Below are 19950 nucleotides of genomic sequence, written 5' to 3'. Positions count from 1 at the left end.
GTCTGGTCATCTATCTGCATTTGGGATAGTGAGATTAGCTTTGTGCGTGAGAAATACAGTCTCATGACATTGATTGCGTTTATCTGAAGAGGTGACCCAAAACGCACAATCAATTTCATGAGACTCCATTTCTCACGCACAAAGCCAATCTCACTGTCCCAAATGCAGAATATGAACATTTTAGAAATCAGCGAATGATACATAAGATCCCATGTTTTATCTTCTTCCGTCCTCCTCGGTACTTATTTAACTCTGGTGGAATCAATTTGGTAATGGACCGAACAGTTTTCACTCCAATGTTGAAAGGTGACATTGTATGCGCAGTAACTATTCAGGGCAGTTTTGATGAAGGAATATTGTTAAATCCCATCTACCCACCTGTCGACCATAAGTGCGTTCTTTCTAAACATATCCTATCCACGCACCTCTCCAATTATCTTTCAAATGTCGTAATCGTTCCTGCATCTACCAGTTCCTTCTGCAACTCCTACGATATACCCATCAACCTCTTCTGTGGAAAATGTCGCCCCTGATATCCATTTAATTTGTCCCCCTCTTTCTTTAAGCCGTCCTCTCCAGTTTTAGATTCTGTTACCCAGGGAAAATTACTGTGAATACTTGTATATGTCCCACGTGATTTTATTGGCGTCTCTGAGGTCACTTCTCAGTCACAGACTATTCAGTCTTTCATTCTAATTTGAGCCGTCCAGTCCTTGTAGCATCCTTATGATTCTTTTCTGTACCCTCTCGAGTTTAATAGCATTTCAGCGTGGCGTCCATAACTGGACATAATTCACCAAGAGCAATTTCACCAATGTCTTGTAGATCTCTAAAATTATGTACAAACTCCTGTATTCAATGCCTCGATCGATGATGGAAAACATATCATTTGCCTTCTTCACCACCCTGTCTACCAGTGTCCTCACTTTAGGCGAACTATATTCATGTACCCCTAGGTTTCTCTGTTCAACAACACTCCTCAGGACGCAAGCAATCACAAAGTATGTCCTGCCCTTTAAAACTTCCCAAAATGCATTACTTCTCACCTATCCAAGTTCCATCTACCATTTTCTCTCCACTTTCCCTGGGCAGCCTGCATGACGACCGCTAGCATACCACTGCTCCCAGGTCTCGAAACTGAAAAAAAAAACTTTCAGCTTCCATCTTCTGCTTTATACCTCCAAGCTAATTTTGTTTCCTATTGGCTATCTCACTCCTCTTCTGAATAACACTCGATCTAACCTTCCAGACTAGCCTGCCATGCGGAAATTTTCAGAACACTTGCTAAAGTCCATGCAGACAACGTCTTCCATCTTTCCCTCGTTGATTTCCTAGGTCACCTCTTCAGAAGCAACGCAATTAATTTCATGAGACTCTATTTCTCACTCACAAAGCCAATCTCACTATCCCAAATGCAGAGAGACGTTGTCTCTCAGAATCCCCTCCCAGGCGTGAACCTGCCACAGATGTTAGGCTCACCAGTATTTCCATGGCTTGTACTTGAAGCGCTTCTCAAATAAGGGCACAACATTTGCCCCCTCCAGTCTTTCCGTACCTCACCCGTGGCTCACAAATGTACACAAATCTTTGACCAAGCCCCAGCAATGTCATTTATTGCCTCCTACAAATTCCCAGGATATTATTGAAAATTATGTCATGTCAAACATTTACAAATATGGCAGGAAAGAACTAGTCAAATTGCTGGCTGCAGATCACAGTTTGCAAGTAATCTTTTTTGCATCAAAGCAAGTTAATAATGTCATGAAATACAAATGCCATTGAATTAGAACTTAAAAAAGCAGGAGAAACGTGTAGAAACATGAATACTGAGCGATATGATTTCATATATGGGTTATAGTTATAGTGTCATGGAATCTGGCAGCACAGAAATTTGCCCTCCATCCCTCCATATCCACGCTAACCATTTCGCATATCTTCACTAATCTAAACTGCATACATTTAGACAGGCACTTGATTAAGCAAGGTTTACCTCACTTAAATAAGTGCCTGTCTAAATGCCTCTTAACGTCGTGATTGTATCTGTCCCCACCTCCTCCTCTGGGAGCGCATTCCACTTGTCATTCGCTGTCTGCCTGATAATTGTCCCACCAAATCCCCGTTAAATCTGCTCCCTTCCAATTTATACACATACTTCTTCTCTTTGATACACCCAGCATTGGAAAAAAAAAGATAATTAGATTCTCTGTTCTATATTTTCTTCTCATGAATTTACATACCTCTGTCAGGTCACTTCTCAGCCTCGGTCTCCCAGGTGCAAACAAACCTAGCCAATCCAATCTCTCCCCATAACTAGATTGGTCTATTGGAAACAAAATTGTTGTCAGTCTTCTCAGCTCCCCTTCGAAGACAAGACCCTACCCACCCGAGTCATTCTTCTCTCCTCTTCCATCAGGTAAAGATACAGGAGCCTGAGGACCTGTACCACCTGACTTAAGGGCAGCTTCTACCCCACTGTGATAAGATTATTGAACGGTTCCCTCATACGATGAGCTGGGCTATGAACTCACGATCTACCTTGTTGTGACCTTGCACCTCATTGCACTACACTTTCACTGGAGAACATAGAACATAGAACAATTACAGCACAATCCAGGGCCTTCGGCCGACAGAACATGTCCCTACCCTAGAAATTACTAGGCTGACCCAAAACCCTCTAATTTACTCAGCTCCATGTACCTATCCAACAGTATCTTGAAAGACCCTATCTTATCCGCCTCCACCAACATTTCCGGCAGCCCATTCCACGCGCTCACCACTCTCTGAGTAAACAAACTTACCCCTGACATCTCTTCTATACCTACGCCACAGCACCTTAAACCTATATCCTCTTGTGGCCACCAATTCAGCCCTGGTAGAAAGCCTCTGACGATCTACCCTGTTAATACCTCTCATCATCTTATACACCTCAATCAGGTCCCCCTTCATCATCTGTCTCTCCAAGGAGAAAAGCCGAGTTCCCTCAAACTGCTTTCATAAGGCATGCTCCGCATTCCAGGCAGCATCCTTATAAATCTCCTCTGCACCTTCTCTATGGCTTCCACATCTTTCCTGTAGTGAGGCGACCAGAACTGAGCAAAATAGTCCAAGTGAGGTCTGACCAGGGACATATATAGCTGCAACAACACCTCATGGCTCCTAAATTCAACTTCCCGATTGAAGGACAATGCACCATATGCCATCTTAACCACAGAGTCAACCTGCGCAGTCGCTTTGAGCGTCCTATGGACTCGGACCCCAAGACCCCTTTGATCCTCCACACTGCCAGGAGTCCTACCATTAATACTATATTCCGCCAACATATTTGACCTGCCAAAATGAACCACTTCACACTTATCTGGGTTGAACTGCATCTGCCACTTCTCAGCCTAACTCTGCATCCTATCTATGTCCCTCTGTAACCTCTGACAGCCCTACAAATTATCCACAACACCCCTAACCTTCATGTCATCCGCAAACTTACTAACCCACCCCTCCACTTCCTCATCCAGGTCGTTTACAAAAAAAACAAATAGTAAGGGTCCCAGAACAGATCCCTGAGGTACACCACTAATCACCGACCTCCACTCAGAATACGACCCTTCAACAACCACTCTTTGTCTTCTGTGGGCCAGCCAGTTCTGGATCCACACTGCAATGTCCCCTTGGATCCCATGTCTCCTCATCTTCTGGATAAGCCTCGCATGGGTACCTTATCAAATGCCTTGCTGAAATCCATATACACTACATCTATTGCCCTCCCTTCATCGATGTGCTTAGTCACATGCCCAAAAAATTCAATCAGGCTCGTAAGGCAGGACGTGCCCTTAACAAAGCCATGCTGACTATTCCTAATCATATTATACCTCTCCAAATGTTCATAAATCCTGCCCCTCAGGATCTTCTCCATCAGATTACCAACCACTGAGCTAAGTCTCACCAGTTTATAATTCCCTGGGCTATCCTAACCCCATTCTTGAATAAGGGAACCACATCCGCAACTCTCCAATCTTCCGGAACATCTCCTGTCTCCATGGACGACACAAAGATCATCGTCAGAGGCTCCACAATCTCCTCTGTAAAATGTCTGTAACAATTTGCTCTGTACTGTTATTGTTTTTACCTGTACGACATCAATGCACTTTGTACTAACCCAATGTAACTGCACTGTGTAATGCATTGACCTGTACGATCGGTATGCAAGACAACTTTTTCACTGTACCTTGGTACGTGACAATAATAAACCAATATCAATACCAATACCGATCGTGCGCCCACCGGAACTTCACACAGTATCCAAAGTGTGGTCTAATCCGTATATTCTAAATTTGTGATGTCGTGTCCTCTGAATGCAAACGTGCTATATGCCTTCTTCTGCATTCCACCATCTAGCTGTGTTGCCACTTACAGGGAATTATGGACTTGTACCTCAAGAGCTTGCTGTTCATAAAGATTCATCAACAGTCCTTCCGGCCCTACTGTTTACTGCGTCTGTCCTTCCATTGTTTGATGCACTGCGTTGCATTATCTTGCACTTGTTCGGATAAAGTCCCACCTGCCAATGCTATACGGAGCTTTTCATTGGATCTATATCCGCTGTATCCTTGGAAAACGTCTATACTATCCCCGGCACCACCATTTTGTGTCATCTGTAAACGCCGCTCCTGCATTCACATCCAAGTTGTTAACATATATCACAAATAACAGCTTTCCAAGCACCGTACTCTGTTATACACTAAGAACAAAAGCATTACTCCACCATTATCTTCTGCCGCCGATCATGCAGCCCATTTTGTAACCAAATCGCCATCACCCCATGGATTACGCGTGCCTTCACCTTTTGGACCAGCCTATTATTTTGGACCTTGTCAAAGGCCTCACTAAAGTTCTGTTATACAATGGTTACTTTTCTGACTTCATCAATATTCGTAGTTACTTCCTCAAAATTCTCAGTCAAATTAGTGACACAGGATTACCCCCACATAAAACCACGCTGACTCTCCCTATTCACCCCTGACTTTCCAAATGTCCTTCTCCTGCTTGAATACAGATGAGAAGTAATCATTTTGGTATTCACCAACATCCCCTGTCTCCAGACATAGATTTCCTGTTTGCTCCCTCTGGGGAGCCACTATCCCCTTCTCTAATCTGTATATTGACACATTTATAGACTGGCTTGAGATTGTCCTTAATTTTATCTGTCGTGATATATGTTGGCGACTACTTTTTATCCAAATTTATCTCTTAAATTCCCTCCCGCACCGCTTTATTTCTTCAAGGGACTCATTCCATTGCACTCGCCTTAACCTGTCATGTGCTTCTTTATCTCCTGATCGAACCCTCAAATCTCCTTTATCATTCCTTAATCTTGCCATTTCGCGTTTCCGCCTTGCCAGAACATGCTGACCCTGAAACTTGCTCGTTCTATTTGGAAAGACTCCTACTTGATTCATGTTGCTTTACCCAGTGTTCCCAATCTACATTTACCAGATCGTCTTTTGTTCTATTGAAATAAGATTTCATCTAATTTAGGACTTTAAATTGAGAGACAACTTTATCCCCTTTCCCTTAATGTGGGGAAACTTGCAGAATTATGGCCACTGTTCCAAGTGCGTTCCCACAGCAACACTTCCTTGGCCGGCCTAGATTCATTTCCGAAGAAAAGATCGTCTGGAGCTCATCTCTTGTGAGATTATCTACATATTGTCTCCCAAATTTCCCTAGAGCCACTTAATAAATTCCACCCCGTGCACTGTGGCTATTCCATTCAATACTGGGGAAGTTAAAAACAACCACAACTATAACCCCATCGCTCCTACATCTTCCTCTGGTTGGCTTACGTATCTGTTCCTCAATTTTCCACTGACTACGTGGATGTCTACATTATGACCCAAGAAAAAGTATCGTCGCTCTCTCATACCTAAATTATATTTATAGGGCTCCATTGGACGATCTACCCGATATCCCTTCGAATTACTGCCGCGATATTCTCTCCAATGCATTAGATGACTCATCCTCCTCTTTTGTAATCCCTTTGTCACGTCTGAAACTTCAGTCTCCGGTGCATTAAGCTCACATTCCTAGCCTTCCCTCAAACATGTTTTCATGATTCGAACAACGCCTTAATTTCATATGCAAATCAACATTCTAAACTCGTCGGTTTTACCTGTATTAAAATGCATGCTGATAAGCATACAAGCTCTAATGGTAAAGATACAAGCTCTGGAATGCTCTTTATCCTGCCTGCAGATGGTGGACTCTCTTGATTCATCCTCTAGATTTGTTAATCTTGTGCACTAGTTGCAGTGCTGCTGTTCTTCCCAGTCCCTGTTAAAATCGTTTAAATATTTGCTAGTAACATTAGCACGTGCAATGTTATTCCAAGTCTATTGGTTCCCTTTTCATTAAAATACAGTAGATTTTTGGGGCAGGATCTACCTGCCTCAGAAGAGTTTTCAAATAAATAAGTGTCTATAACCTTCTTCGCTGCCAGAGCTGCTTAGCCATGTATTCAGATCTCCCCTGTTCCTTGTTCTATCATTACTGGCACGTGGCACAGTGAGCAATACCGAGATTACGACCTTAGATGTCTTGCACTTTATCTTTCAGCCTTACTCTTATGAGCGTACGAATTGTTATGGCAGAGATTCAAAATAGCACAGGCGGACCCACATATCTCACTTAATTAATGGAAGCTGAACACTTTTTGTTTAGTTTTCCTTGTTCTACAGTAATGTCATCGACCTGAAGTATTACCGTTGTTGCTCGACATATTGCTCCTGTTTTATCACAATTTCTCAATTGCTAATTATTCTGCAGCAATAATGAATGTGCAAATACACGCAGAGTTTCATAAAAATAATTCATTTTCTCCCCAAATGATGTAGTATTATTGTTTTCATTAAATATAAACCTCAAACTTCTTGTTTCAACGCACCAGGTCTGTGTGGACCTTACCACCACCTGTAATCACCGCCGGTTCATCTATGCATGCCCCCTCTCCTAATCCGAAAGCAAAAACCTGATATCCTCGCCAAATCTGGGGTCAAACAGCCTGACCTCAGATGTCGTCGTCCCGAGTCCACACCCTTTGCGGATATTGACAGACGGTAGAGCCGGGGTGGAAGATAGCTTCCCAAGAAAGCTCAACCATGGTTAACAGTTTTAGAAAAAAGTACTAAATTAATTAAAATCAATTGAAAACCTAAAATCAATTGAAGTCATGAGAAGAATAAATTAAATCTAGGTAATTAAAAACAACCATTTACGTTAGTAATTCGGTAAGACGCGAGATCTCCTGACATACACCAGGTCTGTCAGATGTAAAATATCAGCAGAAATTTCGCCGTCTAACGCGAAGGTTCCCAGCTGAACACACTGCCCTACTGAACTCAACATGCAGTCATGTTCTGCCAACTCGTCCTGACTAAACTCGACTTGGTCCCACGGGACAGGCTGAGCAGAAGAACAAGTGGCCACAGCAAGGAATATTCGACCAGACTACTTTTCACAACACCGCGTCCTTCTTACCATTAGAAAAAGTACCGCAGCTCACAGCGAGCGCTAATGGAGAGCCAAGAGCATGATCAATCTTGCAGTTTGCATTCATATTGCAAAACAAACCATTCAGCCATTTCTCAGGTTTTCCCGAGGTGGAAAACCCTCCTTGTCTGCTCCCTGGCTGCTCCCCATGCAGTCATTCGCTCTATCACTCGTACACCTGACTGCAGTATGCAGCCTCGACGAATTACATTGCATTTACCCTGAAGGGTTGCTAAAGACACAGCCCTTCACTCAAGAAAGAAAAGAGGCAAAAATACATTAGTTCACAACAAACCACTGATCCTCAGCTGAGTCACATATCACACTGAAAGGCAAATATTTCCTCTTTCCTTCATCACACCGAATACATCTTGGAACCGTCTAATTAAAACCAAACAACGATAGCAAGACAAACTGGCGGCACGCCACTGCACCTCTCGGGAAATTAGTGATGCGTAATTGATACTGATCTTCTAGCAACGTTCCTGAAAAATATGTGTTAAGAAGATTCACTTGGTGACGCATAATGCAATGTCGGAATATTTAAGCACACTGCAGCTGCTATACATCTAAATTGAAAACAAAAAACAAAAATTCTGGATATACTTATCAGGTAAGGCAGCATTTGAAGGGACAGATGCAGATTTACTATGTCATATTTGGGACCCCTCGTCGGAACTGGGAACACAGAAGAAATATTTTGCAGGGAAGATGGAGAAAGAAAGGCCTTAACTCGGTTTCTCTCTCCATTGTTGCTGCCTGAGGTGTTCATTGATTGCAATGTTTTTGACAGTATTTCATACTTTCACTATTTGACATTTTCTTATTGTGAGTTGCTCTCCATTGATGGTGCTGACCGGGTGCACTGTAATTGTGGAGACACCAGGGAGTTGTGATCCTTCTTGAGGTGTATGAATCATGAGGAAAAAATATAGGAGAAAATACACGATTTTATTCTCAGGGAAGGGAATCAGAAACAAGAGGGTTACAGATGAGAGGGGGAAATTTTAAAATGATCCTGACGGGCAACTTCTTCACTCAGATTATGGTTCGTCGATGAAACGAGCTGCTGGAAGAAGGGGTTGAGGCAGGTACAAGAACAATATTTAAATGCATTTGGACAGGGAAACGGATAGCAAACTTTAAGAGGGATACGAAGTCAAACATGGGCAAATGGTGCCAGCTTAGATTCTCATCTTGGTCGGCATGGACAATGGACCTGTTTCCGTGCTGAATAAATCTACGAATGCAGATTCTGGCACCTGGAGTAACTAAAATAAATCAACTCACAAAGTGCTGAAGGGACACAGAAGGTTAGGCAGTATCTCGTGAGGGAAATTTACAGTCGATGTAAGACCCTTCATCTGGACTGAAAGACAAGAGGGGAGAAACCCAGCACAATAGGTTGGTCGGAAGTGGTGGAGAAAGAGCTGGTAGCTGATTGCTAGATCCAGGCAAGGGGCGTGATAGACTTGTGAGTGAGGGGGAGAGTTGGAATTATGTCAGAAGCTGTGAAGTAATAGCTGTAAATTACAAATGGCTGAAGATTATGGAATCTGATAGGAGAGGAAAATGGGACATGGAACAAAGGGAGAGAGGTGCGGATTGGAACCAATGGAAGGAGTGTGTGGATGATGGATGGAGCGGATTGGGGCGGGCAAAAATTTACAGTGATGGGGGTGAAGTAGGTCAGAAGAAGAGAGAAAACGAAACAAGTACAGAGGGACAGCCGTTTCCTGAAGTTTGAGTATTCAATGCTCATGCCGTCAGGATGGAGACTGCCCAGGTAGTATATGAGGCGCAGTTCCTCTAATTTGCATTCAGTTTCTGCTTGGCAGTAGAGGAGGCTGACGGCAGACATGTCGGTGTGGGAGTAGGAAGTGAATTGAAACGGTTGGCCACCGGGAGATCCAGGCGGCCACAGCTGGCTGAGAGAAAATGCTCGGTGAAGCGTTAAACTAATCTGCTTTTGGACTCACCGATTTAGGGAAGGATACAACAGGAGTATCGGATGCAATAAATAATAACGCGGGATTTTCATGTGAAAGACTGCCCCACCTGGAAGGGCTGTTTAGGGCAGTGGATGGTGGAAATGAAGGAGGTGTAGGTAAGGTGTTACACCTTTTGCAGTTACAGGGAAGAGTGCCTGGGGAGGGAGGGATGAGAAGAAGCGAAGCCTCAGAGAAAGTTAACCCTGCGGAAAACGGATAAGAGAGGGGAAGGTGCAATAGGTGGTAGGATCCCGTTGTAAATGACGGTGATTTCGAATAATGCTGTGCCGGTTACGTAAGATGGTGGGGTGGTAGGAGAATACCATGGGATCCCTATTCTGCCTGGATGTTGGAGAGTGAGATCAGCGCCTAAGTGCAGGAAATAGAGGAGATGTGTGTGAGGGTTCAATGAATGGCAGTTGGGGAGAGGGGCGTCCCGTTTCCTGACAAAGGAGGACCCCTCGGGTTTCCTGGAGTGCAAGTTCTCATCTCGAGAACAGATGCGATGGAGACGGAAGTACTGAGAAACGAGAATGGCGTCGGAGCAAGTGCAAGGTGGGAGGAAGTGTGGTCAAGATAGCGCTGGGATTCAGTGGGTTTGTAGATGAACGGCCTCGACTCGAACAGTCATATGTCGATTTCCATCTGTAACTGCTTCCTGACCCTCTGAGTTCCTGCGGCGTTTTCTGTGTCGCTCCAGATTCCAGCATTCGCAACAAAATAAATCAAACTATAAGGGAACTCAGTAGGTCCAGCTTCATCTGTGGGGGAAGAGCATTGTCGACGTTTCGCCGCCAGATCCTGCAACGGTCCTAACGACAACATTTCCTGTCCCACCACAGATGTTGTTCGACCGCTGAGACCCTCAAACAGTTGTGCCGCGTGTCGGTTATTTAATACACACGGTTGTAAGTGTTCAGTTAAAGTAAGAGTTTGAGTTCTTTCACACAAAGTTTGATCGGAACATGACGGGAATAATCGCGGCACAAACTGGATTTAGTTTCACAGCATTCTACTCCGGTCAATCCGGATTATTTTACATCCAGGACATCCTGGAAATCACCAAACTGGCCGGATCGAAGAAACAAAAGGCTAATTTTCACCTGCACAAATAACGCCGGCATCGTAGTCGTGTGAAGTGCAATAGTGATCCCATGGATATGATTCACACTCCTGCAGGACGGCTTCGCTCCCGTGGCAGTGAACATTCCACGTCACAACGGGTCCGGACCCTTTCCCAAAATGTGCACCTATCGGGGCTTTCAACGCGGCGCCACAATCTAGCTGCCGACACACCACAGCCGCATCCGGAAGGTCCCAGTCGTAACTATTCACAGTCCCCCAGTCGCCCTTGTAATGAATCTCCAGTCTCCCAGCGCATCGACTACCCCCATTCACCAGCCTTAACTTCATGCTTTCTGAAAAATATCAGAAAATAAAATATCAAACCTTAACGCTGATTTAAGCCGCGGGTCAGGCAGCTCTCCGCACAATTCGCTCCCTGCCCATCCTCTCCCCAAAAATTTAAAGTCTACGCATACCAAGTAATGACCAACCGGAATATGAGGTTGTGACAGACCCCGAATGAGCTGTTAAACGTGCGAAAAACATGCAGTGGTATTAAACATCCGGAAAACCTGGAGACGCCTTCACATTCCTGGGAACAAACCAGTTCCCAGAAAAAAAAGGTAAGCTGCAGGTTTGTTTTCATTTTCAGAGAGCGGCTAATAGGCTGCTGAGGTCACTGGCCCGCTTCTCATCAACCGGATACTGGAATCCAAACGTTGTTTGAATCGTGAAGACATTCCTGGCCTGGGCGCCAAAGGAGAAAGAGACATACTGATCCTTCATGTGACGTCAGCCTCAGCCGACAAAGAAGGGACCAAGATTGGGAGCTACTTTTGAGTTTAGAGACAAAGTCAGCAGGTCGTCTCTCTGCCGACTGCTCTGAAAGGACCTTAATGATTGTCGCGCCGCGTGAAGGCAGCAGTCACCTCTCAAGTGGAAATAAAGATCTTCAGAAACAATCAGGCTCAACAAATCAGCCCTCGGCGTAATCAAACTTAAGCGAGATTACCTGACGGGTCAGTTTGACAATTCCCGGGGCGGCCTGAAATTAGAAAAATAAACAGAATTAGGTTTGGCTGTGGGAAGACTGTGGAGAGATGGGATTAGAACTACCTTCACGAGATGTGGGAGCGGAGGAGGCCATGTGAGGCGGAGCATCAATTTAAGGAAATTACCAGTGGGAAAGGTCTCAATAATAAACTGAGTCAGAGTATACGGAACCGTTACAGAACAGTGGTTTCACCTTCTCATCTGTTTGTTTACAATGAAACTCTAAATAAACACCAGCAGCTATTAATTCGCATCGTGCCTTCTTTGCAATGGAAGTTGTTTTCAGATCGAGGCACAACTTCTCCTTGTCACGTATCATTAATTCACCTTCTTTTCAAGACCTGGGGATGGCTGCTGATTGATCTATTGCTTCTCGATTCATGGAACTATGCACCAGAAAAGTAGGCCTTTCGGCTCATTGTAACTGTCGCTACCCTTTTGTAACATGAATTAGGACAACTTCACTGGCCTTTCGAGGTCGCCCCAGAAATTTGTTGTGATCCCAGTCTAATTATTTGCTCCAGTGGGAAGATGCCTTATGCAAACAGTGGTGAAGGGACCTCTCTTTGTTCCCCTACATTGCTTTTGTTTATGGCGTTCATTTTGTTGCGTGCTCCCACTCTCATTTCAAACTTTACATTCCAAAGGCAAGAGAAACTGAAATGATCCGTACGTCAGACTCGTTCATTTTAGCTCCCTGCTCGTTGACAGTCATTTGTCTACCGCGGTGACAAATGACCAGATTATATTGCCTATATTAGATCTGCAAGATTCAATCCTTGTTCGACACGATTTACTGCATGTAAGGTAATAGACGTTATTCCAGACTACTGAACATAATCTGCGCCGAGATATACTACTTTCCAGTCTCTCCATTTAGACACGGTGACTCCAATTTATGTTTTCAGATTTATTTGTGGCGAGTGATGCAATGATTTTCCACCCTTACACGTTGGTTTGTTCAAACGCTGGGTTACCCAGCAACAGCAGAGTGTGAGTTGCTCCCACACCTGAGTGTTCTTATCAACTTTGCTCCAGTGATAAGCAACGTCTCATGTATTGCCGTTTTTTTTTGTAACCTATTTCTGGGAAATGGGAAAAGTACGTTTATGTTCACAACTTCAAGGCGACTGTTAAACTTCGTGAACCTTGTTCTCACTATTGCCTCCTGTCCAGTTCACCTACTCGCGTCAACACAGACTGTGGACAAGGAAATTATTGATCATCTGCAAAGCACGCTCAGTGTTGAATGGTCATGTTTCAATAAATCTTAATTTTTAGAGATCGTCGATCTGAGGACGGGAAATTATGGGGAATATTGCTTGTTGGCATGCGTAAAGATTATGCAATGGTTTAAACCATTTCATGAAGTATCATCCCACCTCCTACTGTTGTTGAACTCCACAATAACGTAAAGCCAAACCTTTTAACTTCTTATTCTTTTATTATCTAATGTCACAAACCAGCAACAAAAGAAACACACTGAGCATGATTCAGTGTTAAAAACTATTTTATTAATCACTACTTATGATAATATGTAAAATAAAAGTAAAAATGTTAGTATGTTAGAATTCAAAAATGTTAAACCTCGAACGTTAACCCCAAAACTAAACTCTTCGTGTGTGTGTGTGACAAAGTCCAAAACTCCCAGTTCCTGAATGGTTCTTAAAGTTCAGTTCTGCAAGCCATAAGGTGAAACATGAGCAAGGGCTTCTTCAACAACCACCGTTGTCTGAAGATAAGATGTAGATGTAGAAAAACATAGAGAGAGTACATACGAAATCCAAATGTTCCACGATGGAACCCAAATGACACTTCAGTGTTTACTCGGTAGTGACTTCCTCACCCCGAAAGCATCCGAACCGTGGTCGTCCACACACAAATACCTGTTTCCTTCTACAGGTCAGCAACAAAGTGAACTCCACCGGATTACTTCCAACTTCCATACATGGATTTCAGTGGCAAACACAGTTATTGTTTCTCATCCATCGATAGAGAAAACAAGCAGGCTGGTGTCTCTCTCCCTTCTCTCTCTCTCTTTCTTCTTCTTCTTCTTCTTCAACGTCATTACGTCCTTTATCTTCTATTGACGTAAGCACGCCCCACACACACATACACACACACTCTCTATCTTAAAGGGACTTTCACTGAGTCCGTAACACCTCCCACCTAAAAAAAAAATTTTCCCAAGAAAGTTTTAACCGCGCATACAGTTAGTAATGTTAATAATTATCATGTTACACAACTACAGACTATCAGATTAGTACAGATACATGTTTCCCATTTAACATCGGGAAAAACAATCAGCAATCACATTATCTTTGCCTTTAATGTGAGTTATCATGAGATCAAACTCTTGCAAAATTAAACTCCAGTTTAACAGCCTTCTGTTCTTGTTTTTGACTCGGCTCAGAAACACCAATGGGTTATGATCTGTATACACAGTCAATGGTTGCTGAGCGGTGCAAACATATACACTGAAATTTTGCAAGGCTAAAACAAGCGACAGTAATTCTTTCTCTATGGTGGAATAATTCTTTTGATGCTCATTAAATTTCTTTGAAAAGTAAGCTACAGGATGGTCAATATCATCAAGGTCACCCTTCTGCAACAACACAGCTCCTGCAGCTTCATCACTGGCATCTACTGCTAATGAAAATGGCTTTTCAAAGTCAGGTGTTCTGAGCACAGGATGGTAGCATAAAATGGCTTTCAGCTTCTCAAATGCTTCTTGACAAGAATCTGTCCAAACAAACTTTACTCCCTTCTTCAGAAGATTAGTTAGGGGAAGAGCAATATCAGCAAAACTTTTACAAAATTTTCGATAATATCCAACCATTCCCAAAAATCTTCTAACAGTCCTCGTACCTGTGGGAATAGGGAACTCAGATATTGCTTGAACTTTTGCCTGAACAGGAGCTTGCTTGCCTTGACCTACAACATAACCAAGATACGTCACAGTGGCATGGCCAAATTCACTTTTAGCCAAGTTAACTGTAAGGTTAGCCTTGGAAAGTCTTTCAAACAACCTTTCTAACGCAGAGATGTGATCTTCCCAAGTATCATTCCCAGTCACTAAGTCGTCAATGTAGGCATCTGTATGTTTTAACCCATGAATCACTGAATTAATCATTCTTTGAAATGTTGCCGGAGCATTTTTCATTCCAAATGGCAAAACATTGTATTCATACAATCCAGAAGGGGTTACAAAGGCTGAAATCTCCCTTCCTCTATCTGTTAATGGAACACACCAGTACCCTTTTAATAAGTCAATCTTTGTAAGAAATTTTGCCTTTCCCACTCTGTCTATGCAATCATCCACTCTAGGAATAGGGTAAGCATCTGACTTTGTTACAGCATTCACTTTCCTGTAATCTGTGCAAAATCTAACAGTTCCATCAGGTTTAGGTACAATAACACAGGGCGAACTCCAATTTGAAGTAGAATGTCTAATAATATCATTTTCCAACATGTATTTTATTTCCTGATCAACAAGTTTACTTTTTTCCACATTCATTCGATATGGGTGTTGTTTGATTGGTTTTGCATCCCCAACATCAACATCATGGGTAATTATCGATGTTCTGTTTGGAACATCTGGGAACAGAGTTTTAAATTTTAAAATTAATTCTCTCATCTGTTGTTTTTGTGAAACTTGTAAATGGTCCAACTTCGTTTCAAGGTTCTCCAGGATATTTTGGTTTTTCAGTTTCGATGGAACAATATTTGGTCTAAATTGGCCTTCCTCAACATCAACATCAGGCATTCTAGAAACAACCTTTTCACCATCCACCAAGGCCACAACTGAATCCCTCTCATAATAAGGTTTTAGCATGTTTACATGACAGAGTTGTGTTTTCTTGCGTCTATCTGGTGTTTTGATTATATATGTTAGATCAGTCACTCGAGATTCAATAACAATAGGGTCCAGAAAAGCGAGCTTGCAAGGGATTATTTTGGCTAGGGAAAAATACCAACACCTTTTGCCCCACTGCGAATGTCCTAGGCCGAGCACGTCTATCAAAATATGTCTTCATTCTTATCTGGCTTGTTTTCAAATTCTCTCTCGCTAGCTGGCAGACTCTCTCCAACCGAGTTTTAAATTTTTGGACATAGTCCAACAGACTCAAGTGAACTTCCTCATTAACCCATTGCTCTCTCAACAACTCCAAAGGTCCTCTCACCCTATGTCCAAACACAAGCTCAAAAGGACTAAATCCGATTGACTCCTGGATCGATTATCTAACGGCAAACAAAAGTAAATGGATACCTTCGTCCCAATCCTTGGTGTTTTCAAAGCAATAAGTCTTCAGCATATTTTTGAGAGTAGAATGAAATCTCTCCAGAGCTCCTTGAGATTCTGGGTGATATGCAGATGATACAATCTGCTTTGCTCCCAGCTCATAGACTATTTGTTGAAAACTTTTTGACATAAAATTACTACCTTGATCAGATTGGATTTCTTTTGGCAAACCAAACAAGGTAAAAAATTTTACAAGAGCCTTTGACACCGTCTTGGCCTTAATATTTCTAAGGGGTATTGCCTCTGGAAATCTAGAAGTGGCACACATGATGGTTAACAAATACTGATTTCCAGTCTTAGACTTTGGTAAGGGGCCAACACAGTCCACAATCACCTTCGAAAAGGGTTCACCAAAAGCAGGAATTGGTTTCAAAGGAGCCACAGGGGGTTTTTGATTTGGTTTACCTACCATCTGACATGTGTGGCAGGTTCGACAAAACATCACCACATCTTTTCTCAAACCAGGCCAATAGAATTGTTTCAAGATCTTCCCTACAGTTTTATTCACACCAAAATGACCACCCAAAGGCATACTGTGGGCCAGGTTTAAAATCTCATCCCTATAAACTTTTGGAACCACAACCTGATGAATAACTTCCCATTCCTCAGTAACAGGAACATGAGGAGGTCTCCATTTCCTCATTAACACTCCATTTTTGACATAGTATCCAGTTGGCACCTTTTCAATCTCCTCACATGAGAGAGCTTTTTCTTTCAATTCTGTCAACTCAGGGTCCTTTGTCTGTTCCACCATAAAATCCTTCCTCGACAAAGACAAATCTTTAAATTCAGGCTCACTGTAAGGATGTTGATCCTCCAGTGAAGACAGAAAAGTCTCAGATAAGGCATCAAAATTTTCTTCCTGTTTAGGACTGTCACAAGGAACTACATCAGACTGCACCGGACTGTCTGTCTTGGCTAATTCTTTAGCTCTAGCTCGAGTCACCGCACATGATGGGTAAACATCTGAATCATCCTCAGACTCATCAATCCTTGGTTTGGTTGTTAACCGTACCACAGGATCACTTTCTCCATTTGCAAGGTCATTTCCCAATAACAAAGAAACTCCTTCCACTGGAAAACTAGGTCTTATCCCTATCTCGACTGGTCCTTCTACGAACTTTGACTTTAAAATCACCCTGTGAAAAGGGACAGACATGGTCTCACCTGTAACGCCTCGTACTAGATTTACTTCACCAGTGTCACTTTCTTCACCAAAATTTAAAACACTGTCCAGCAAGAGAGATTGACTAGCCCCAGTATCTCTAAGAATTTTCACTGGCACCTGGGGTGACTCATCATTCAGTGAAACAAAACCCTCTGATACATACGAACGGAATTCTTTTCTCACCTCCTCCAACTTTTCCGCTTTTCCCTCTTGCAAGGACTGATCTTTAACAGCATCTCCTAAACCTTTTTGATTTTTAATTGCCTGAAAGCAAGCATTGGGCCCAGCTTCCTTCTTTTTCTTCAAAAGGGCACAATTAGATATCACGTGGCCAGGTTTCCTACAGTAATAACAAGTACGCTCAACAGGTTTCTCCAGCCCTGGCTTCTTTTCATCTTTTCCTTTTTGATTACCTCCCAATTTAATCTCTGGTTTACCTGGATTGTCTTTGTAACTCTTTTGAAAGGTTTTAGGTTGTCCCCATTTGGATTTATGGGTTAAAGCATAATCATCTGCCAACCTAGCAGTTTCTTGTAAAGTTTCCACTGCCTTTTCATTTAAATATGTTGTTAATTCAGCTGGAACACATCTTTTAAAGTCTTCCACTAGTATCAATTCTTTCAATTTATCAAAATCCCCATCTACATTTTTAGCCATGTACCATCGTTCAAAACATATTCTCTTTCCATCTGCAGATTTCCTCAAGTCTCTGAATTTTTGTCTATAAGCCTCAGGGACCAATTCATAGGCCTTCAATATAGCTTGTTTTACCTTGGTATAATCAGCTGCATCCTCAACAGACAAAGCAGAATAAGCTTTTTGAGCTTTACCTTTAATCACACTCTGTACCATAAGAGCCCATCCTTTCCTTGGCCAGTTTGAACTCACAGCAACCTTTTCAAAATGTTGGAAATACTGATCAACCTGATCTTCTTCAAACGGAGGGACTAATCGAACCTCGCTGCTGGCTGAAAAACCATCATCAGAATCAGATTCCGAACTCCTACGCTTCATTTGTAACTCATGCTGCCTCTGTTTCTCCTTCTCCTCACTATCCAGCTCCATCCTCTTCAATTCCATCTGCTTCATTGCTAGATCAGCCTCTATCTTCATCTGAGTTATCTTTTGTTCTGCCTCTAATTTCTCTCGCTGTCGTTCAGCTTCTAATATATTTTGTTCTCGTTCAGCCTCTATCTTTGCCAGCTGCACCTGTGCCTCAGAAATTGCTATTTCACTGCCAGGAAACTGTTTTAACACTTCCTTCTCAAACACCTTCTTTTCCACATAATGGCCAGCTATCAGTCTCTGAATATCTGCCTTTCTCATAGACTGCTTTACTTCTGTAAGGTTTAGCCTTGTAGCAATCTTTATCAAATCATCCTTTTTCGCCACCTCCAATCCCTTTTGGGTTGGTGACTCCAAAAATGCCTTAATATCCATTGCTGCTGGTTTCCACACACACAAGCCAATTAAAAAGAATTTATCAGACCTCCCTCAAAAATCTTTGGATTGGATCCCGAACAAATCTCGTCAATCTGGGGTACAATCCCAGACGACACTCGTTAACCTTGGGAACTATCCCGGACGAGCCCCCAATTTTGTCACAAACCAGCAACAAAAGAAACACACTGAGCATGATTCAGTGTTAAAAACTATTTTATTAATCACTACTTATGATAATACGTAAAATAAAAGTAAAAATGTTAGTATGTTAGAATTCAAAAATGTTAAACCTCGAACGTTAACCCCAAAACTAAACTCTTCGTGTGTGTGTGTGACAAAGTCCAAAACTCCCAGTTCCTGAATGGTTCTTAAAGTTCAGTTCTGCAAGCCATAAGGTGAAACATGAGCAAGGGCTTCTTCAACAACCACCGTTGTCTGAAGATAAGATGTAGATGTAGAAAAACATAGAGAGAGTACATACGAAATCCAAATGTTCCACGATGGAACCCAAATGACACTTCAGTGTTTACTCGGTAGTGACTTCCTCACCCCGAAAGCATCCGAACCGTGGTCGTCCACACACAAATACCTGTTTCCTTCTACAGGTCAGCAACAAAGTGAACTCCACCGGATTACTTCCAACTTCCATACATGGATTTCAGTGGCAAACACAGTTATTGTTTCTCATCCATCGATAGAGAAAACAAGCAGGCTGGTATCTCTCTCCCTTCTCTCTCTCTCTTTCTTCTTCTTCTTCTTCTTCAACGTCATTACGTCCTTTATCTTCTATTGACGTAAGCACGCCCCACACACACATACACACACACTCTCTATCTTAAAGGGACTTTCACTGAGTCCGTAACACTAACGACAAAAAATACGTCATGCAACCCCTTGGATCCATGTCGAGACAAGAACAAGCTCATTAGTTTCATTATTGCTCTCCTTATTTCGCTTCATCCTGTACTTTTTTCCTTGGGAATGACCATCAAATGCCCTTTGTTTCCTTTTGTCATTCCATCAAGGAATAATTTACAGCAGCCAATTATCCTACCAACCAGAAAGTCATTGGTGTGTGGGAGGAAACCAGAGAAATCGCAGAAACCCGTGCGATCGCAGGGAGAACCTTCAAATTTCACGTAGACATCACCGGCTTTTGGAATCAAACAGTGGTCTCTGCAACTGTACGCTTGCAACACCGCCATAATCGGGTGGAAGATACTTCTGGTATGATCAACTAATAGACCCACTGAATAAAGGCACCAAAGATTTTGTTTCAATCCTACCTCAGGTGCTGTCTGTGTGGATTTTGCACATTCTCTTTGTGACACTCCGGTTTTGCCCACTTTGCAAAATAGAGCGTTACAATAAGTTAAATATCCACTGTA

At 42.6% G+C, this 19950-nt stretch overlaps 1 protein-coding gene across 3 annotated transcripts in view; it reads right to left on the bottom strand.

Moving 5' to 3' along the window:
* LOC127584383 (scavenger receptor cysteine-rich type 1 protein M130-like) overlaps window positions 1-19950 on the bottom strand; it is a 55015-nt gene that overhangs the window by 17826 nt on the left and 17239 nt on the right. For all 3 annotated transcript variants that reach the window (XM_052041160.1, XM_052041159.1, XM_052041161.1), the window contains exons 2-3: window positions 11608-11640; window positions 10634-10948 (exon numbers count right to left, since the gene is read on the bottom strand). In XM_052041160.1, the coding sequence (XP_051897120.1) occupies window positions 10634-10948; window positions 11608-11640 (348 nt within the window). The remainder of the gene's footprint in view (window positions 1-10633; window positions 10949-11607; window positions 11641-19950) is intronic.

Source organism: Pristis pectinata, chromosome 29 (assembly GCF_009764475.1).
Source record: "Pristis pectinata isolate sPriPec2 chromosome 29, sPriPec2.1.pri, whole genome shotgun sequence".
Classification (NCBI taxonomy): domain Eukaryota; kingdom Metazoa; phylum Chordata; class Chondrichthyes; order Rhinopristiformes; family Pristidae; genus Pristis; species Pristis pectinata.
The sequence above is the reverse complement of the archived record's forward strand: the minus strand, read 5'-3'. Positions and strand labels throughout refer to the sequence as shown.